The sequence below is a fragment of the Camelus dromedarius genome, chromosome 10, assembly GCF_036321535.1.
Source record: "Camelus dromedarius isolate mCamDro1 chromosome 10, mCamDro1.pat, whole genome shotgun sequence".
NCBI classification, from domain to species: domain Eukaryota; kingdom Metazoa; phylum Chordata; class Mammalia; order Artiodactyla; family Camelidae; genus Camelus; species Camelus dromedarius.
This window is the reverse complement of record NC_087445.1, coordinates 78893533-78916786: the sequence shown is the minus strand read 5'-3', so window position 1 is coordinate 78916786 and position 23254 is coordinate 78893533. Positions and strand designations below refer to the sequence as shown.

Sequence of the window (23254 nt, the reverse complement as noted above, 5' to 3'; positions counted from 1 at the left end):
GGCTTTATGCTTCTGTCCTCCTCGTGCCTGACCACTGCTGTCCAGCTCCCGCCCCCACTCACCAGAGCCACCCTCCCAAGGCCCCCGCGAACCTGCTGCCGCTGCTCCCTCCTTGCAGAGACAACCCCCCCCCCCCCCACCTACTCGATCTGCGTCTCAGGCCCTCTTCTGTCCCGGCCCCTCGTTCCCCCTAACCAACAGCTGCCGGGCCATCTCGTGGCTGAGCGGCCACCCTAGCTCAGACCCCAAGTCCACCGGGCCATGAGCCAGGCTCTGCGAGGTCTGCACTCACCGCCCCCAGCTCAGTGGGCCCCGAGGCATCAGGCAGAAACCCTGCCCATCGTCCCTGACATCTTCCCATTCCACCTCTAATTCATAGAATTCTGCAGATTCTACCTCCAAAATTTCCCCTGACCATCTGACTTCCAAACCTCTCCACCATGATGGCCCTCATCAAATCACCACCATCTTACCCTGAGAGCCGTGACCATTGGCTACGGGGGCTCCGCCTCTAGCCCTCCTGCCAAAGGCCCTGCCAGCGATGCAGTCCAGCTGCGGCACCTCCCACCCCTGCCGCGTGCAGCCTCTCCAGCCCCTCAGGGCCCCTTGTGCACCTTCTGCTTCCCCACAGACACACAGCAGCCCAGGGAACCCCCGTGCTCTCCCACCCAGCTCTGTCTTCCGCTGTTTTGAGTCCGGAGTCTTTCAGTGTAAATTCTCTCCTCCCTCCAAGAATGCATGTTCCTCCCTCCGCATCTTAACTCTCGTTCACCCTTCAGGTTTCAACTGTGATCTCTCATTTCCTCCAGGAAGGCTTCCCTGACGTTCCCCTGCTCCCAGCACTGAACCTCCTTGCTTTACCTTCGCACACTGGGCCCGTTCAAGGCTAGAGGCAGGGGCCAGACCAGTGTCCACCTCCATCCTGCTCCTCACCCTGAGCAGACGCGCTCCCGGTAGATGTGCACAGCATGTGGGGGCGACGGGAGGGCTGAAGGAGGGGAGGTGACGGACGCAGCAAGCACAAGGCCACGGACCCTGCTGCCCTGAGCCCTAGGTCCACGGGGTCCGCTTTACTCCGAGTCGCCTGTGCCTCACGTGCTCTCCGCTCTGTTCCTGTCTCACGTCCCACCTCCAATCGGCAGCCCCCGTCCCTGCACGGTGTTTCCTCTCCACTTTTCCCACCTTGGAGACTCTCACACCCTCCGCTACTTGTCTCATCCACTGTCCGTCCCTCCCACTAGCATGTGAGCTTAAGGGGAGGGGCCCTCGTCTGCTCCGCGCATCACCACGTGTGGCAACGCCTCGATGGCTGCTGGGCACGTGAACACTGCCTGGGCTCCTGAAGGCAGCTGGTGAGTGGAGAAGGGGCCCCGGGGCAGCAGGGCACACGTCAGAGGGGACACTGTGTGGACTGACGTGAGTGAACAAGGCGTGCACACGGGTGCCCGTGTTCAGAGATGAAGAGGTGCTGAGGCGGGGGGTTAAGAGCAAGGTGCTGGGACAACAGCCTAGTTCAAACCCCGAATCCACCCCTGGGGATGGACGGGCCTTCCCTGTGGCTTCGTGTCCCTGCCCGTTAAGTAGGTGACGACAGCATGTGCCTTGCGGAGCACCGTGGTGATGTTAATACATGTAAAAGGCCAGGTCATGTCAGGTGCACACTGCTATCACGGGCACGTGGATGAAGGGGGCAGGCAGTGGGTGACGCGACTCACAGGTTGGTGGGGCTTAAGCAGAACATGGAGCTGTGTGGGACGATGGGGCGGGGGCCACTCCTCATCAGGTCGTCAGCGCCCACCTCCTTCTTCCCTTCTGCTTGGCTCTCCAGGTCCACGTTACCACCTGTGAGGACACAAAGCCACCAAGTTAGGGGCGTGGCGCACATCCGCCTACAACACACAGGTGTCCCCGTGGCAACCCCACAGGTGAGCGGGGCGGGCCTCCAGGGACCACCCAGCAAAGGGTGTGTGGGCGACGGCCGGGACCCAGACAGCACTGAAGACCTGGGGCTGCCTGCCTCAGAGATCCCAGAGACCCCTCCTCACCTCTCCCTTCACCAGGGAGCAGCACCGAGCACGGCGGGCATCCTTGGCTGTGGTGCCTCTGCCTCCTCGGGGGCCATTAATCTAGACACTGTAAGACTGGCAAAGCCCCTTCAGCCGCAGAGACCAGGGCCAGTAGGCTCCCCCCGCCCCCTAGTGCAGGGGTCACCCTTTGGGGAAAGGAGCCATGTGGCTGCCTGGTGAGAAGGGCAAGCAGCACAGGGAGGAGCAGGGGCCAGGCTGGACCTCAGACGCTCCCCGGGCTGGGTGGTCCAGTCTGAGCTGCTGGCCTGGGCCTCAGAGGACGCTGACCCGGGGGCAAGGGCAGGGCCACAGCACACACTTCCATGTTGGCCTCACTTGGCCCTTGCCCCTCACTCCTTATCCCCTCCCCTAGAGCCCGTCCTCTGCTCTCAGCAACCCCTCCCCAGCTCGGCACCAGCAAATCAAATCCCCAGGGTTAGAACAGCTGTCACCACTGTTCTTTTTAAGAAGATTTTGCTGTTCATGCACAGAATGTTTCTCACAGCAGCTCTTCATTTGTAACTACCTACTGTACGTTCCACTCTTGCAGGTAATGGTTCCTGAGACCCCAGGGACACCCAGCGAGACAGGGCACTGACTTGGAACCAACACCCACTGTCCGCCTCACTTTTATTTCTTAGAAGAAACATAAAAGCAAAAAGAGCCTCTGTGAAGACCCAGGCTCCCAGCTTCTCCCCCGACCGCTGGCCCCTCTGAAGTCCTGCAGAGAATGGCCGGGCCAGAGAAAAAGCCTCCAGCTGAACATGAACACAGCACGAGCCGTAGCAGCAGCTACAGTCTGCCTACTGGACACCAGCGAATTTCCCTGCTGAAGCCATGAACTACATAATCTTCTAAGAAAGCAATTTGGCAAGCCCTAAAAAATCCTCTGTAGACTTAATTTGTACGATATTAACTCTTACGGAAATCAAGCATGCACACAAAAACCTGGATTCACAAAGAAGTCTGTTACAAGTTCTTTCACAATAACAAAAGATTATGAAACGTACAACCAGAGGAGACAGATTAAGTGTGCGGTGCTTCTAGGAAGCACGCTGTGGATATTAAAATGTCTGCAAACAGTTTACATGACAAGAGAAGAAGCTTATGATACAGTTAAAAAAAAAAGAGACGGGCGACACACTGGTGTGTCCCAGACGGGCCCAACTGCGGAAACGACACACGGGGAGGGGAGCGACCCCGAAGCAGCAGCAGCTGTGGCGCTCTCTGGACAGCCTTCTGACGGCAGTTCTAACTCTCTTCACTATGCTTTTAACACTAAAATTTTTCCCAAGATGGGCATGTATCACTTTTAAATTAAGAAACATTTATTATTTTAAAACCACAACTTTTCAGACTCTTCCACAACAACAATTAAGCAAGCCCAAAGATAAGTAAACTGGGGAAAAATAACCAATACAGACTTTGGAGGGGATAATTAGGTTTATTTATCTTAACGGAGGCACGGGGGATTGAACCCAGGACCTCCTGCACGCTAAGCATGCGCTCTACCGCTGAGCTGTACACCCCCCCCCTTTTCTTTCAACATAGACTTAACGAAGAATTTTCCTGCTCAAAAGAAGTGGAATCAAGATGCCAGAGCCAATGAAATACTTCTCCTGAAATACTCACTACAGCAACAGAAATCGTCAATTACGTGAACTCAGACCAAGACAAGTGGGAGAAGATCCAAACACGAACTGCAGCAGACTGAGTAAATTCATTGTGGGACGCAGGTTACTAAAAAGAAAAGAAAGACTTGACAGCAACAAAAACTATTTCATTTTAACACAAGACAACCAAGCCTGATGGCTAGACACACAGGGGAAGAAAGACGGCAGAACAGTCTCTGAGGACTGGCGCGCGCCGGCTGTGCCGGGGGCCCCGCTCACAACAGCAGCGCTGGCTGGCACGTACCTGTACCCCACCTTCCCGACTGAGAAACTGAGGCTGAGCTGAGGGAGGACTTGTGGGGACATGATCTACTGACGCTGGGGTAACAGCCCTGGGCCTCGGGCTCCTGCAAGGCAAGGAGGCCGAGTGAGGCCTCATGCTAGCTGCCCCCTCCAAGGGGCTGCGGCGCCCTGGGCTTCTGGGGGAGCACACGTGAGTCCTCTCCCCCAGAAACGTCCCTCATCTGGCCCGCAGAGCCCCCACCGACGAGACCGCTCTTCCCAACTTGAAGGGAACTTACGCCTAATGTTCCAAGACATACACGATGTAGAAAGAACTGCTCTCCTAGAGCTGTGTACCGTCGCTGGGAGGATAGAAAAAGTCGTCAAACAAGTCTTCTTTCTGCAAGGCTTAATCACCTCACAAACCGGGGGTTACGGTCAACCACACATGAAGTACCAGCAAACATACACATAACACAAGCATGGTGAGCAAAAGCAGAGACAAGTCACAGGCTGATAACCCTCACTGGGCTCCAGCTGTAAGTGCTCTCAGATGAGGAATACAAAAGAACTAGATACAAATATGTCAAGAAATAAAAAATGAACCTTTAGAAAATGAGCAAGCAACAGAAGTCTATAAAGCTGACCCAGCATTTTCCACGGCCTTTGACAGAGAGCCTTAAAATGGACCCACCGTCCTACTGAAAGCAACTATAAAAGGTGAACAAATACAGAACGTAACTGTTCCAAGGCACTGGGACCGAGGGGCATGGACAGAACCCGAGAAGGCACAACCCTTGGGAGGAAGGGGGCACAGGGGGTGACCCCACGTGCACCCGGGGCTCCTTTCCTGTTCGCAGTGCGAGAGAGCAGGACCCAGGCGGAAAGCGACACCCCCACCGGGAGGAAGAGCAGAAGACTGGGGTTTGGGGACGACAAGGGGCAAAACCCCAGAGAGGAGAGAAGGGCCGAGAGTGAGCCCCTCAGCTAACCTTCCGGACACTGCAGCACACTGGGCTCGCCAGGAGCAAACGCCCTCAAGGAGGCTCCTCTCAAAGGAGGCGGCAGGGCTGAAGGCCGGGTGCTGGGGGCAAATGCAAAGAGACACAACTTTGCTATTATTTTGTATTCGGATTGTTCTTGTTTTGTTCGTGTTCTGGTTACAGAGTTACATACTTTTTCTTTTAAAAAGTCAGTGTCAGTGTGTCAGTTTCTGGCGTACAGCATCATGTCCCAGTCATGCATATATGCACCTATATTCATTTTCATATTCTTTTTCATTAAAGGTTATTACAAGATAGTGAATATAGTTCCCTGCGCTGTGCAGAAGAAATTTATTTTTTATCTATTTTTATATACAGTGGTTAACAGAGTTACATATCTTGAATAATTTGCTCTTAACCTTATGTTTTCTGCAAAGCCTATTATTTTCAGTACATGGCATTTTCAGAATACCACGCATGAATAATGTCACAGCAGAGAGGTCTGTACTTGAGGAAGACAGAAACTCATATTAAAGGAAGGTCTGAGACGCAGGAAATTGGCGAATCTAAATAAACATAATCTCTACAAAGCTGTTGGGGAGGAAGAGAACTTCATGCTTCTAGGTTCTTCTGGCTGGTCTGAGAATTACATTGACATGAGACAGACGAACAGGAGAAAATCAAAGGTCACTTCGTACATGTGGGAACCACACGTACACGAGAGGTTCAGAGACAGAAAGGTAGAATGAGGTCTGGACGACACCCTGAGCTAAGGGGCAGGATGGGGCCCGGGGCTTCCTGGGGCTGCCAGGGACAGGAGGGTGACTCACAGGACCCCACGGAGCAGAGTCGGGTTCTGGTGACGAGATGGTCGCCCTGCCATCCAGATGGGGCCACTCAGACAACACTTCTCTCTGGTAGTAACTCCTTCCGGGCAAAAATCCCCAATTTAAATTCTTCTAGGTGGTTAAAGGGAGGGGCAGCAGTTTCTCTTAAACTCACAAGGTCTCAATTACCTTTGGCTCAAAATAATCCTTGTGCAAAAGTGACACATTTGGGGAGGCGCCTTCTGAACCCCTATGAAGTCAAAACAATAACAATACCTATTTTGTGGGAGAAAAAGGACTAAAATGCTGGACAACAATAACAAAGAAGTTGGGAGAGAGGTGACTGCAGCTGCTGCTCTAGGGTCTTAGAACTTGGAATAAAAATAACTAGATTTTTAATAACTATAGGAGAAAACAGCATAGGGAAAATGTCACAATCTAAAAAGGATGAAGCAAGTCCAAGTAAACTAATAACCACAATAAACACAAGCTGATGGAACCTGGCTAGTGACCGACACAGATTATCCAGATGGACATTTTTAAAATAGGTTATATGTGGTTTCCAAGAGACAAGCCTAAAATACAAGGCCCCATAAAGGCTGGAAGTCAGAAAAGGGAAAAAGATACACCTGGCAAACGTGCATCAAAAAACCCCCAAAAAGCCTCCAGTATATACTCACACCAGGAAAATACTCTTGAAGAAAGAAACCGTCGTTAGAGTGAAAGCAGCTCGCCACGAGATGAAACGAAGGTCAGCTCCAGTAACACACAGCAACTTTAAGGGTGCACAGAGCCGCTTAAAACGCAGAAAGCACACACACAGACTTCCACAGAAGCTGTTTTTGAAAAAAGGAGAAATAGAAGAAAAAGCCTAACAAGATTCAGAAACACACAGCTGCTCTTTTAGAGACACATACACGAGTACTTGGTCATCTGTACTGAACGGCGTGTTTCAAAGCATTCAAAACAACTGCATTAAACATACCAAGCAAAATACAAGTATGTGCATGTATTTACACAGACACACACACACGCACACACACACAGGAAGACCCGACAGCAGGCGTAAACAGAGATTTCAGTGCAGCTCTCTCAAATACCGACGGGTCAGCCTAGCAAAGTATTAGTGAGTACACAGAAACTTCAGCCATACAACTAACAAACGTGATACAGCAGACGAGTACAAACATGCCTAGTGTCCCCAGTTAAAGAAAACACCTTTCTCTTAGGGGTCCAGGAAACACTTGCAAAAGCTGAGCCTCAAAGCAACCGTGAAAGTGTCTCCAAGGAAACGTCCCGCTGGTCCTGTTCTCGAATCTCTAATCTAAGGCAACGATCCGAAACCAAAAGATTAACTGAGATTTACACTTTACAACTGGAAGTTGAGAAACTGATTTTAAATAGCTCGTGTGTTGAAAATTACATATTCATAGGCAGTATCAACTGTGTCTACACAGAGAACAAAATAATCTACAGAAAAACTATTTAGAACAGTTTGGCAACTCTGGCTGGACACAAACTCAAAAGACAAAAACTGTGTTTCTGTATGGTAGGAGAAAATAATCAGAAAATACAATTTTTAAAACAATTCCATTTTAAAAACAGAATAAACAAAGTAAAAAAACCAAAAAAATAATCTAGGGGGCAGTGAAACTGCTCTGCGTGCTGTAATGATACGCGTCGTGGCACATCTGTCCAAACCCTTAGCGTGCACACCACCAGAGAGAGCCCTGCCGTGAACGAGCGGCCTGGGGTGGCGGTGCACCGACGCAGGCTCACTGCCTGCAGCAGGTGCCCCGTCTGGCGGCGGTGCTGGCAGTGGGGAGGCTGTGTGTGCTGGGGCAGACAGCACATGGGAAACCTCTGCACTTTCCTTTCACTTCTACCGTGAACCCAAAACTGTTCTAAAAAAGGATAAAAAGACAAAATTTTCAGTAAAAGAGAAAAGAGTACAAAGAATACAAAATCTAAAACATCAAATAAAAATCCTACAATCTTACATTTGAATTACAAACGCCACAAGAATAAACGGCATATTCTTCTTCTCGTCAAAAACAAACAAACAAAAAAGTCCTAAAAAGCCTGAAGGCGAGAGAAGCCCAGCAGTAACGACGACTCTGCTGAGTGACACCACTTCTCGTCAAAGGAGCCACAAAGGAGCCACAGCGTCTCGGACGCTCTGCAGCAGCAGGCCACGAGAGGAGGGTCCACGCACGAGGGAAGCAAGCGGAGGCAGCAGGAAGCACGGAGCCGGGCAAAGGAGGAGGCCAGGCAGGGGCGCAGCTTCACATAAAGCCCTGCAACAGTGGGGACTCTGGGATCTGAATTAAACCTCAGAGTTGTCCCACCTGAAGCCAGAGGGCTGGCCTTTCCCGTTCCCACACCACTCCTTCCTCCGCTAGGGCCAGCTGGGGGGCGTGAACCCTCGTGGACCTCCACCTCCCAGCCCCAGCAGGCAGGGCACTCCTCTGAAGAGGAGCTGAAGGTGGGGCCGCTGGAGGCACAGCACCGTGGGGTGAGGGGAGGGGAGGGATCTGTAGGAACAGCAGGTGTCCAGTACCCAGGGCTTTGTGGGGAAACGGCACTTCCAGGTCCGGGGCAGGAAAGGTACAGGATGATCCCAGAACGTGCTGTCACAGACGACAGCCAGAAAGCTGGCAGCGACCACAGCAGGCATGTAAAGAGGGAGAAAAGCCGACTTTCAGAGGCTCCCGCTGTTCAAAGACAGAACCATCTGAGCAGCAAACGTAACAGTGAGTTTAAAGGACAAATGCGTTAAAATCCAAAAATTCTTAGCGATAATTTTGTTAAACCTCTAAAGGACTGTATCTGAAGTTCCTGCAGCACCAACTCGCTATTAAGACAGAATTAAGCCATGTATCTTGCTAATACAAACGCAAAGTGCATTTTAGTGTAACCAAATGTGGTGAGCTAAGTTCTTCCTTACAGAAAAAGTCAGAATAATACACACAGAAAGAATGATAGAATTATAAATTCACGACTGTGAAATGCCTGATAAAATCGTGGGTCTGGGTAACGACTATCAGTGTCTACTAAATCATCAGGGGAAAAGTTGGTGGAGAACTTTACAGTGGGTGGATCAGGCAAAGCCCACTGATGGGTCTTAACACTGCCCAAAGGAAAACACCAGGTGTTCACGTAGCTCCTGGCGCAACGTGACAGGAGGGACACACCTATGCCCACGAGGCCTCCCCAGGGTTAAGTGGATACAGTCGAGACCTACGGTTCACAAACGCGGGCTACTTTGCCTCCTAGGGATAACTGGCAATTTCTGGAGACGCTACTTTCTTGGCTGTCACAACTGCACGGTGCCGTGGCATCCAGAAAGGAGGGGCCAAGGATGCTGCGGAACACCTTAAAATGCATAAGACAGCCCCCGGCAACAAAGCCTCCACAGTGCCGAGGTTCAGAAGGCCTGCTTTAGGTCTCATTACCAGTGAGCAGGAGACACCAAGGCTAGAGGAATGTGCTAAATGACACCATCTTGCAACAGGGCAAATTCTGCAGTTTCTTGAAGAAATAAATGGCATGTACAAAAGAGTATAGAGTAAAACAGAGGCAGACAGACTGGGCAAAGTCAAATGAGCAAACCCTGTCTGGATCCTGATTCAAACAAATCAATTGTAAAAAGTTATTTTTGAGACAACTGGTAAAATTCGAACTTGGGATAGGTACCAGATAATACTAAGGAATTATCATCAACTCTCCTAAGGTTTAATAATGCTACTGTGGTTCTTAAACCCTTAACTGCTGGAGATGCTTACAGACACAGCTATACCTAGAATGATTTTTTTAAAAAGAGAGAGAGAGAAGTAAAACACATTTGGGGCAAACATGGATAATTGCTTGACATGAGTGGCAGCAACACGGGGGTTCATGACCACGTATCTCTACTTTCAGTGTTTCAATTTTCCATAATAAAAAGGTGTTTATGAAAGTAGCCACAGAGATCAGACAGAGCCATGCGAGGAACAATTTAGACAAATGACTAGCTAGCTTCTCAACAGAAACAGCAGGAGGCAGAAGACAGTGGAGGAGTCTCAAGATGCTGAGAGGAATTAACTAACAAACCAGAATTCCACACAAATTGAAACTAATTTCATAATGGCAAAAAGATTTTTCAGGCAAATTGAGAGAATTTATCACCATCAAACCTCACTAAAAAACAAATCAAAACAAAAAACACCTGGAAACAACGTTCTTCAAGCAGAAGGAAAAAAAAAGCCAAACGGATGATCTGAAATAAGAGGAGTGATAAAACACAAGACGGAGTAATGAAATTAACAGAAAAAAAACTGTTAACACACAAAGAAATCTCTGTCATTTGGAAATTCAAAATCATACTTACAAGTAAGTATGTTTACACTTACAGATCAAACAAGAAATCATAGTAAAATTTGGAAAAAGTTTTAGAAGAAATAAATACGATGTTTCATAACTTGTAACATAAAACTAAAATGATTCTTAGAGTGAACATTGAAGCCCTAAACACACTAGCAAAGTAGAAAGACTTAAGTGTCAGAGCTGAATATCCAACTAATAAATGAGGAAAGATATTACAATAAACATAAAGGAAGCAGAAAAAAGGAAATAATAAATAAGAACATAAATTAATGGAACAGAAAACAAAGATGCAACAGAAACTCTCAAGAAACCCAAAGTTGGGACTTTGGTAGCCCGTTTAAACTGACAGATCTTTACTGGACAAGGGTTTATCAAGGGAAGGGAGGAAGGAAGGAAGTTAGAATATAAATGTGGCCATAACTACAAATCCAGCAGAAACTAAAAAGATAACAGGCAGGCTCCCATACAAAACGCCAGTCATCTACACTCAAATTTCTCCCTATATCTTCCATGAACCACATGGTCGACAAGGAGAGGAAATACAATCCCCCCCCCCAAGTCCATGCTGACAACATACAGGAAATAAGAAAACCACAAACGTGAATTTGCATGTAAGTGGGAAAACAAACCTCTGAGACCTGCAGCATCAGACAGAGACAGTGTGGAGGAGGGAGAGTGAGGCGGGTCTTCCTGATGATGGAGCACGGACAACATCCACAGACAAGAGGGCCCACTCTCAGCAGGGAAACAGTGAGAACAGGTCTGCCACCTGGTGGGTCAGAGCACCGCTTCTGGGACTAGAAAGGAAGGGCTTGAAAAGTACGCAGGACTGGAGGTGGCAACCTTGAGAAGACAATGGGAGAGGTGTGCTTTCGTGGCTCAGGGGCGGAGGGAAAGAAGAAACAACTGTCTGACGTCCAGGGTCCTCCAGAGACAGGATTCTATCATAGAATACGATAAACACTCCCCACAAGGCACCACTGAAAAAAGAAGCTGGATTTCATTGTAATAATAGAAGAGGAGGTTCTTGAACTAGAAATCAAATAAGCTGCCAATCCCCTCTCCTACTCTCCATAAAATCAAATGTAATTTTTGGTCCAAGAAACAGTGACATACTTCCCCATTATCAGAAAAATGAACCCAACATCCATACAAAGTTTCTACAAAAGAAAATATGAAAGTAAGGATGAAATTTTTTCAGCTAATAAAAACACTCCAAAAAAAAAAATCTGCAAAGCAGAGGAAAACAATAACATAACTTTCCAACATAAATTAAATATACTTAAACCAGCAATTTTCGATACAAAAAAACACCAAAAATCATATTCAAAAGCTCCAAATAAAAATGTATGGACAACTAGAAGATGTGAAACGAGAGCTGACCAAACTCAGGAGAGAAATAGAAAAAAAAAAAAAAAAAAAAAAAAAAAAAAAAAACGACAAAACTGAGAAATGAAGTTAAAGAGAAAAACAAAATTGTCTCAGAAATCACAAGGAGATAACAGGTAAGTCCAAGGGAAAACAGGTATGGCTGAAATTATAAAAAGGGAACAAGAATGCGGCAGTGAAATGAGCCAAGAGAGAAAACACGAAGGAATGAGTTTTCAAAAAGTTAAGAGAAAAATTCATATAGAAGACAGGCAAAGTAGATTTAACATCTGTAGAGCTGGAATGCCTGAAAAACAAAAATAAAACAATGTAACAGAACTAACATTTGAAACTGTAATTGCAGAAATTTTTCCTGAAATGAAATAACACCTATTAATCGATTTTTGACAAAAGTGTCAAAGTAATTCATTGGAAAAGAATATCCTTTTCAACAAATAGTAATGGAGCAGATGGGCACGAATTGGCGGGCGGGGGATAGTAAGAACCTCAACCCCCATATGTAAAAATCAACTCAGGACTTAAGCCTCTGGAAAGATGTAACAGAAGTACGTTCTTCCATTCACCTTACCAAGCACAACTAAAAACCCTGGACACCATATATAGGGCAAACAGAAGATTCTGAGAGGTGGAAATAAGGCAGATTTGCTAGGGATCTTGGGGCCTGCAGAATGACACAATAGGTTTTCTTTTCTGGGTTTTCCTTTATGCCTCATATATCCTTGGTACTGGAGAAGCCAGCAACCCTGAAATGCCAACAGGCACAGATTTTTAAAAGCCAGCTCTCTCTAGTGATAGGACCAGGAAAGGTGCACAGCCCATCCAGGTAGGAAACTCATAGACAATAACCATTCTACTGACATCACAGGAAAAACTGCAGCTCTACCTCCATTGATAGGAGCAGAGAACAAGGGGAGAGCCTAGATTTCCACCCTCATCAGCCTATAAGAAGGTATCCCAAAGCCCCTGCTGAGGTGATATCAGAGAGAGCCAAGTGGGTGCAGGGACTTTCATACCCACCCTGTGGTACAAGACTCCCAACCCATGAAACATGAGAAAAGATTACATGGGTAGCCTGGACTTCGATTCTTACCAGAGGCAATGAGGCATCTCCTTCTTTTCATTTGCTAGAGTGAATCCTAGAGGAAAGTCAGGACTTTTACCACCACCCAGAGGTAATGAGGTCAACCTGTACTGTGTCGATGGAGGTCATACAGGGAGTGGTAACAAGGCCTCCCACCTCTCCCAGACAAGATGGCATCAGTGGAGGCGCAGTGGGGAGCCAGCCTCCCAGCCCAGCTGAGTGTCTATGGAGGCCAAGTGGAGAACCTGGTACTCTACCCCACTTGCGAGCAATGAAGCAGCTCCCAACCCTAGCCCTGCTGGAGTGGCGTCACAGCAGCCCAGCTACAACAGAAGATTTAAATAAGACTCAGCCCCAAAACATAATACCAGAATGTCTACATTTCAATCAAAAATCACTTGTTATACCAAGAACCAGGAAAATCTCAATTTAAATGAGAAAAGACAATCAATAGACAGCAAAATAACACAGATGCTGGAATTGTCTAGCATCCACCATAGAAACGCTTCAACAGACAGTTAAAAACACACAAAGAAAGAGAAAATGTATGTAAGGAACCAAATGTAAATTATGGAACTGAAAAATAACTCAACAGATGGGTTCAACAGCAGAATGGAGAGCACAGAGGAGAGAATTAGTGAACGGGAAGACAGAACAATAGAAATTACTCAATCTGAACAACAGAGAGAAAATAGACCGAAAAAAGTGAACAGAGCCTCAGGGACCTTTGGGACTAAAATGAAAGATCTACCATTCATGTCAACAGAGTCCTGGAAAGAAAAGAGAAAGAGGGCAGAGCTGAAGACATATTCAAAGACATAATGAATGGAAAATTTCCAAAATTGGCAAAAGACATAAACCTACAAATTCAAGAAGCTGAGTGAACCCCAAACAGGATAAACCTAAAGAAACCCATGACAAAATACATCATAATCAAATTTCTGAAATATAAAGACAAAGAAAAAAAATCTTGAAAGCAGGGAGAGAGAAACATCTTACCTATAGGAAGAAAACAATTCGAATGACAGTGGATTTCTCATCAGAAACCATGGAGGTCAGAAGGATGAGGCACACGTTTTTTTCAAGTGCTGAAAAAAAAAGAACTGTCAACCTAGAATTCTATACCCAGTGAAAATATCCTTCAGGAATGAAAGGAAAATCAAGACATTCTCAGATGAAGGAAAACTAAGAGAATTTGTCACCTACCCTAAAAGAATGACTAAGGAAGGTCCTCCAAACAGAAAGTAAATTATGAAAGAAGAACTATTGGAATATCAGGAATGAAGGAAGAAAGAACAACAGAAAAAGTAAAAATATGGGTAAATACAATACACTTTCCTTCTCCTCTCGAGGCTTCTGGGTTCTGTTTGATAATCGAAGCAAAAATTTAACACACATTAATGTGCTTCTAAATGTATGTAGAGGAAATGTTTAACACAACTATACTTAGGAGGAAAAAGAGAGGTAAGGTTTCTATACTTTCTCAAACTGGTAAAATGACAACCCCAGTAGACCAGGACAAGTCATATATAATGTAATATCTGGAGCAACCACTGAAAAACCAATTTAAAGAGATACACTCAAAAATACTACAGATAAAGTGGAATTCTTATACATATGTATGTATGTATGTATGTATGTATGTATGTATGTATGTATGTATGTGTGTGTGTATATATATATATATAACCCACAGGAAGGCATGAAAAAGAAACCAGAGAAATGAAAAACAGAAAGAACAAACAAAACAAAAAGTAAAACAGCAGAGTTAAGCCAGAATACATATATTAATTGTAAATGGTCTAAATATGCCAAAAAAAAAAAAAAAAAAAAGAACTGACAAAGTGGATGAAAAACATGACCCAATTATATGCTGTCTATAGGAAACTAGCTTAAAAATATAACTATATAGTTAGTTTGAAAGTAAAAGCATGTACTATGCAAATATTAATTTAAAAAAACAGGGTGGATATATTTATATCAGATAAAGTAGACATCAGAGAAAAGAAAATTATCAAGTGCAGAGAAACACATTACACAATGATAAAAGGGTCAATATTTCAAGAAGACAGCAATTCTAAATGTGTAGATACTCAAGAACAGAACTTCAAAATACGTAAAGCAAAAACTAATAAAACTGAGAGGCAAAATAGGTAAATCCCCATTTACAGTTGTATACTTGAACACCTCCTTCTCAAAAGGTGACAGACCTAGACAGAAAATCAGCACGCACACAGCCCAGTGGGATCCAACAGGATCTGACTCCACCCAGCAGCAGGGCACGTATTCCACCCAGCAGCAGCAGGGCACGTATTCTTTTCAAGCACAAACACAACACATACCAAGATGTGCCAGATCCTGGGCCATAAAACAAACCTTAATAAATTTTAAGCAACTGAAATCATACCGGATGTGTTCACTGAGCACAAAATAATCGAATTAGAAGCTAAACAGAAAGATAACAGGAAAATCTCCACACACTTGGTAACTAAATAGCATATTTCTAAATAATCTAGGAGTCAAAGAGGAAGTCTCATGGGAAATTTTTTTAAATGAAACTGAATGAAAATTAAAATATATCAAAATCTGTGAGAGATAGTTAAAATAGTACTAAAAAGAAAATTTATACCACCTAATGTTCACATGCGAAAAGAGGAAAAAACTCAAATCAACCTCAGCTCCCATCTCAGGAAACTGAAAAAGAGCAAAATAAACCCAAAGCAGAGAAAAAAGAAAACAGTAAAGAGCAGAAACCAAATGCAGCTGGAAAGAGGAAAACAATAGAGAAAATCAATGAAACAAGAATCTGATTCTTTGAAAAGTTCAAAGGAAAAAAGAAAGATGATACAAATGACCAGTATCAAGAATGAGGTCAGGGCTGTCACTACGGACCATGAGGACATCAGAAGAAACACGGGACTTCCACAAGCACCTACACCCACATAAGTCTGACAGCCTAAACGAAATGGGCTGGCTCCCCCAAAAGTGCCGACTAAGGCAGCTCACCTACTGTGACTAGATAACATACCTGTACTAAGGAAAGTTTTTAAATTCCAATAAAGAAATGTTTCATTGGAAAATTCTACCTAACATATAAAGAATTAACACCAATTCTATATAATCTCTTCCAAAAGACAGAATAAGGACTACTGTTCAATTCATTTTATGAATTCAGTATTATTCTGATACCAAAACCAGACAAAGAGCACAAAGAAGAAAACTGTAGACCAATATCCCTCATGAATACAGAAGCAAAACTCCCTAGAGAAATATTATTAAACTGAATTCAGCAACATATAGAATAATTATACAGAATGACCAGTAGAGTCTGTCCCTCGGATGCAAGGCAGGTTAATATCTGAAAACCAATCAGTGTAAACGACCACATTACAGAAGACAAAGCACGTGATCACATCAACAGACGCAGATGGAGGAAGGCATCCTCCTCCCACAGGACGGAACAAGAGAAGGGTGCCAGTTCTCACCACCGCTCTCCAGCACGGCACTGAGGGTGCAGCCAGCGCAATGAGGGAGGCAAGGAGATGAGAGGCACACACATCAGGAAGCAGAAAATAAAACTGTTCATTTACAGAGTACTTGATTCTTTACATGGAAAATCCCAAGGAATCTATAAACACCAAGAGGATATTCAGACCAAAATTACACAATTTCTTTAAAATATGATGAAAATTAGGACACCCAATGTCAGCATCTATAGGATACAATTTAATTAGTGATCAGAGGAAAATTCATATCCTTAAATAATCATACAATACAAATTAAAGAATAAAATAAAGCAAATCTCCAACTCAAGAAGCTAGAAAAGGAATGACAAAGTAAAACAAAAAAAAGGCAGAAGGCCAGGAATAATGAAAATAAAATTGGAAAGCAATGATTTAAAAAACAAAACTATGGTATACATAAATTTAAATGCTGTTTTTTTTTAATAAAAACCCACAAAATTTATAAACCACTAACTGATCTTATTAAGAAAATAAGGAGGGGAGAAAACACAAAATACAAAGGATAAAAAATGAGAAGAGGGAAAAAACACTGAACCAGAGGAAGTTTTTTTTAAAAAACTTAGGACACTTCTTTCATACATTGGAAAAACTAGATCAAATGGATTGTTTCTAAGGAAATTATAATTTACCAAACTGATCTTAGGAGGTAAGAAAATTTAAACAGACCAACGTCATAACGAAACAGAAATTATCAAAGAACTATCCTAACAAACAAACAAAAAGCAAACCCAGATGATTTCACAAAGGAACTGTACCAAATCTTTAAAGACCAAAAAATCCTAATGCTACTTTTAAACTATCCCCGAGAAGGAAAAGAAGAAAACTTTCTAATTCTTTTTGTGAGTCAACAATAGGTACACCCTACAGAACATCCCCCTGGGTAAAAGTCCCCAACAGATCGCTCTTAGTTTCATGAGACCCACACTTCAGTAGAATATATATATCTCTCATTCATGTTGTTGGGGTTTTGGGGGGCTGATGTTTAGGAAGGAAAAATGTATACATCCCCAAAATTCAGTACCACGTTCTTTTCAAACATGGGGAAAAACTCTCAGGCAAGATTCCAAATTCAACTGGTTGGCTTTGAGAATCATGTGTGGATGTTTTTGAAAAGTACAACAAGTTTCAGTGAAGGCGGTGTCTGAAGAAACTGCTTGTGAATAGCTATTTTAACTGTGGTGATCAGGAAACGATGTGTTAAGTGTTTTATGTCTAATGTGATAGTTTTTACTTTTCAGTGATTAACTGTGCTTTAGTTATATTTTAAGAAATTGGTTGGGGATTTTTTAGTACAATTATAATACATTATAATATTTATAGTATATTACAATTTTTCCCACTTAAAATAATGGGAATTGAGACTCCCACTACAACATTTGATTTTCAAAAATGGGTTAGTGAAGTTAAACAAAAGATAACTACAGAGCGTTAATACCTAAACCTTATGATACTTGAACATAATATAAGAAAGCTACAGAACACATCTCACTCTGAAGTATCAATCCAAAAATCCCCCACAGTATTATCAAACAGAATCCAACATCCCATTAAAAGAATAAATATGATAATCTAGTGGGGTTTATTCTAAGATTGCAAGAACAGTTCAAGATCTGAAAACTTACTACTATAAATCCCCAAGTTTAAGAGGAATAATGTGTGATCTCAATGGATGCTGAAAAGACCTTCAGCAAAATTTAAAGTCTATTCCACACAAAAAATACTGAAATAGAAATTAGCGAATACAACAACACGATTACACACAAACACACACACACACACACACACACCCCTCTGAAGCCCCAAACCAGAACTGTACTTAGTGTAGGCAGAAACAATGTAAGGGTACCCACTAACTCCACTGTCATCTGACAGTACATTAGCCTGTGGTAATCAGGCAAAAAAAAAAATAACAAAGAAAGGCCTAAGACTGGGGAAGGAATAGTTAGAACTATATTTACAAAACTCTGTATTTACAAAACTTGAGAAAAAACACAGAGAATCAATACTAAAACTAATAAACAATTTGAGGATTCAGAAAAGTAGTCAGATACAAAATTGACATATAAAAGTCAACAGCCTAGATTTATGCTCCTAGCAGAAGCAATAGAACTTATACCAGGGAAGTAATATCAGGGACCAGCAAATTAACCCTCCCACCAGTAACAACCAAAAGCACCAGGCACTAAGAGAGTGAAGAGACAAGTCACAAACTGGGAGAAAATATTTGCAAATCACATTTCTGATGAAAGTCTTACAACAAAAATATACAAAGAACCCTAAAATTCAACAATTAGAAAACAAACAACCCAATTAAAAAGTGGGCAAAATGTCTGTTTTCAGAGACCACAATGTAACAAACTAGAAATCAATAACAGAAAGATAAATCCCCAAATATGCAAAGATTTAACAGCACACTTCCAAATAACATATGGGTCAGAGAAGAAATTTCAAGAGAAATTTAAAACTATTTTTAACTGAATGAAAATGAAAACCCAAAAGCAATACTTAGAAGGAAATTTATAGCATTGAATGCATAAATGAGAAAAGAAGAAAGATCTAAAATTGATCATCTAGACTTCCACTTCAGGAAACTAGAAAAAGAAGAGCAAGTTAAATCCAAAGTGAGCAGAAGAAAAGAATTAATAAGAACTAGAGCAAAAATCAATGAAACTGAAAACAGCAAACCAAGAGATCAACAAAACCAAAAGCTGGTTCCTTGAAAAGATCAGTAAAATTGATAAACCTTTAGCTAGGCTAAGTTAAAAAAGGGAAAACAAAAATTACTAATACCAGAAATGAAAGAGGAGACACCACTACTGATCCCATGGACATTAAAAGGATAATAAATTATGCAAACGTTAACCACCATATATAAAAATACGTTTTTAAAAAAACAAGTTTCTTTTGTATGGCACAGGGAATTAAAGTCAATATCTTGTAGTAACTTTTAATGAAAAAGAAAATGAAGATGGATATATGTATACACATGCATGACTGAGACTGTATGCTGTATATGAGAAATAGGCCAGCATTACCCTAATACCAAAACCAGAAAAGACATCACAAGAAAACCAATACACCAATATCTCTCATGAACATAGATGTAAAAACTCTCAGTAAAATATTAGCAAAGCAAATCCAAAAAAGTATAAAAAGAATTACATTCCATAACCAAGTGGAATTAATCCCAGGTAGGTGAGGATGGTCCAACATTCAAAAATCAATAAATGTAATCCATCACATCAACAAACTTAAAAATAAAAATCACACAATCATATCAACAGATACAGAAAAAGCATTTGACAAAATCAAACTCAGAAACTTTTAGCAAACTAGGAATAGAAGGAATTTCCTCCACCTGATAAAGAATACACAAAAAAAACCTAAAGCTACCTACATCATACAAACTTGAATCTTTCCCACTAAGATCAGGTACAAGGAAAAGATGTCCCCTCTCACCACTCCTCTCTAACACCATACTGAAAGCCCTTGCTAATGCAATAAGGCAAGAAAAGGAAATGAAAGGCATGCAGATTGGGAAGGAAGACAAAAACCTGTCTTTCTCTGTAGATGACTTGATCATCTATGTAGAGAATTTGAAAGTATCAACAAAGAAATTCCTAGAACTAATAACTTACTTTAGCAAGGTTGTAGGATATAAGGTTAACATACAAAAGTCCATTGTTTACCTATTCCAACAATGAACAAGTGAAATTTGAAATCGAAAAGACAACACCATTTACATTAGCATCCCCCCAATGAAATACTTCAGTGTCAAATCTAACAAAATACATACAAGGTCTCTATAAAGAAAACTACAAAACTCTGAAGAATGAAATAAAAGAACTAAATAAATAAAGAGATATCCCATGTTCATGGATGGGGAAGACTCAATATTGTCAAGTTGTCAGTTCTTCCCAACTTGATCTATAGAGTCAGTGCAACCTCAATCAAAATCCCAGAAAGTTATTTTATATCAGCAAAATGATTCTAAAGTTTATATGGAGAGGCAAAAGACTCACAATAGCCAACATTTCAATATCGAAGAAGACCAAAGGTAAAGGATTGGCACTCCCCAACTTCAAGGCTTACTACACAGCTATAATAATCAAAAGAGTGCAGTTCAGTGAAAGAATGAACAAACAGATCACCAGAACAGAACAGAGAGCCCAGAAATCGACCCACATAAATAACAGTCACCTGACCATTGACACAGGAACAAAAGTAATACACTGGGAAAAAAAGACAGTGTCTTCAACAAATGGTGCTGGAACAATAGGATATCCATGTGCAAAAAAAAAAAAAAAAAAGAACCTAGAGAGGCTTTACACCCTTCACAGAAATTAGCCCAGAATGGCCCACAGGTCTAAACGTGGAATGCAAAACACTGCTGTGGTGATCCTTCTTAAACACAACACCAAAAATATGACCCGTGAAAGAAGTAATGGATAAGCTGGACTTCACTCAAATTAACAACCTCTGCTCCACGAAAGACAGCAAGAGAACGAGAAGACAAACAACTAACTGGAAAAGACATGATTGATAAAAGTCAAAATACACAGAGACACCAGAAAACTCAACAACAAAAACAACAACCTGATTAAAAAATGGGCCAAAGACCTAAACAGACACTTCGCCAAAGAAGGTATATTGAGGGTAAAAGAGCATATGAAGATGTGTCACGTCAAATGTCATCAGGGAAACGCAAACTAAAACAATCTGATACCACTACACACTTGTAGAACGGCCAAAATCTGGAACACTGACACCACCAAATGCTGGCGAGGATGTGGAGCAACAGAAATTCTCACTCACTGCTAGTGGGGTGCACAACGGCACAACCAGTTTGGTGGTTTCTTCTAAAACAACATACTCTTGCCATATGATCCAACCATCACTCTCTTTGGTATCTACCCAAAGGAGTTGAAAATTTTTGTCCACATAAAAACCTGCACACAAGTTTTTATAGCAGCTTTATTGATAATTGCCAAAATTTGGAGGCAACCAAGATGCTCTCTGGGAGCTGAATGGATAAATGAACTGTGGTTTACCCAGACAATGGAATACTACTCAGCACTAAAAAGAAATGAGCTATCAAGCCATGAAAGGACATGGAGGAACCTTAAATGTGTATCTGTAAGTGAAAGAAGCCAATCTGAAAAGGCTACAGACTGCATGATTCCAGTTCTATGACATTCTGGGAAAAACAAAATAGTTAAGACAATGAAAAGATCAGCGGCTGCTAGATGTCGGTGGGAGGTGGGAAGGGGTGAACAGGCGTGGCACAGAGAACTGTTAGGGCAGTGGAAATACTCTGTATCATATTATAACAATGGACACATGTCATTATCCATTTGTCCAAACCCACAGAATATACAACACCAAGAGTGAACCCTAATGTGACTTACGGACTTTGGGTGATTGTAACGTGTCAATGTAGTTTCCACGTTGGTTTAAAAAAAAAAAAGCACCGTTCTGGTGAGTGGTCCTGATAATGCGGAAGGCTATGCATGTGTAGGAGCACGGGGCGTATGGGAATCTCTGTACCTTCCCCTCAATTTTGTTTTGAGCCTTAAACTGCTCTTTAGAAAATTGTCTCTGAAGTTTTTTTCAAAAAAAAAAAAAAATTAAAAACTAGGCACAAGGTATATGCAGGCACCTCATCAAAGAAGATACACAGTTGAAAAGTCGGCATTAAAGGAAGCTGAACATCATACGTCATCAAACAATTACAAATTAAAACAGTGCGATATCATCTCACACTTATTAGAATGGTGAAAATCCAAAGCACTGCAACACCAACTGTTGGAGAGGATGTAAGGTAGTAAGAATTCTCATTCGTTGCTATAGGAATGTAAAATGACACAGCCAATTTGTTAGACCAGCTTCTTACAAAGCTAGACATAGTTTTACCACATAACCCGAAAAGTCGTGCTCTTAAGTTTTTACCCAAATGAGCTGAAAACTTATGTGAACACAACAACTTGAATATGAGTACCTACAACAGCTTTATTCATAACTGCCAAAATTTGGAAGCAACCAAGGTATCCTTAAGAGGTGAACGGCAAGTAAACTTGGTACATTCAGACAATGGAATATTACTCACCACTAAAAAGAAATGAGCTATCCAGCTATGTGAAGACATGGAGGAACCTTAAATGCACATTGGTAAGTGAAAGAAACCAACCTGAAGAGGCTACAGGCTACATGATTCCAACCATGACATTCTGGAAAAGGCAGACTACAGAGACAGGAAAAAGGTCAGTGGTGGCCAGGGGTTGGGGGGAGGGGCTACACCTGGACCCCTGTAGACAGAAGCCAGGTAGGGACCCTGGGCTTGTCCTCAAGCTAATCTGAAAAGAATCAGACCCGGGGGCTGATTTCTGGGAGTCTGGGAAGACAGACGCACTAGGACCTGTGCAGGTGAAACAACAGAACGGACCGGGGAAAGCTCTCTCCTAGGAAAGCAGAGAGGAAGGGGAGGCTAAGCAGCCAGAGCCAGCAGCCTCCCACGGTCGCACCTGGCCTCATACACTGGTCCACAGGCCCCAGGTGGGAGCACCTGAGCGAGACAGTGGGCGTGTGCGTGCGTCTGCATGTGGACACGTCTGCACACACAGGCAGGCCTGGGCAGTGCCAGGTCTGTACCTGGAATTCCAAGTCACTTCTGCTTCTGTGGGCTTTCCCTTCCCCCGGGAATGTTCTCTCTATCCTCAGTACTCACAAAACACCCACACACCTGCGCAGTCCCCTGCAGGTCTCTCCCTCCTGGACAGAGTGACCTGAAGACAGGAACGGCACCTTGTTCACCCTGTACCCTCAGTGCCTGCCCACGGTCAGTAATGGAGTGGCGGCTCAACCAGGACCTCGTGAACAGTGTGAAGGAGGGACGGGAGAAAACGGGAAACTCGGGCAAAGGCCTGGGAGGAGCCTTAGAGCAGGGACCACAGAGCATGCAGGTGGGACGACCACCACCCTGAGACCCCAGCCAAGCCTGTGGCCATAATCCTCAGCAGTGTTTGTGCAACTATGAAGAGTCATGACCATTTTGTGGACTGTCTCTCTGATAAGACTACAAGCCCCACAAAGGCAGCGCAGTCCTGCCCCCTCCTGCTGTGTCCTCA

The 23254-nt window shown here is 43.3% G+C and overlaps 1 protein-coding gene across 7 annotated transcripts in view; it reads right to left on the bottom strand.

Moving 5' to 3' along the window:
* The window catches only part of CACNA1B (calcium voltage-gated channel subunit alpha1 B), a 173457-nt gene that overhangs the window by 59046 nt on the left and 91157 nt on the right, over positions 1-23254 (bottom strand). For all 7 annotated transcript variants that reach the window (XM_064490856.1, XM_064490855.1, XM_064490849.1 and 4 more), the window contains one exon: positions 1716-1842. In XM_064490856.1, coding sequence (XP_064346926.1) covers positions 1716-1842 — 127 coding nt within the window. The remainder of the gene's footprint in view (positions 1-1715; positions 1843-23254) is intronic.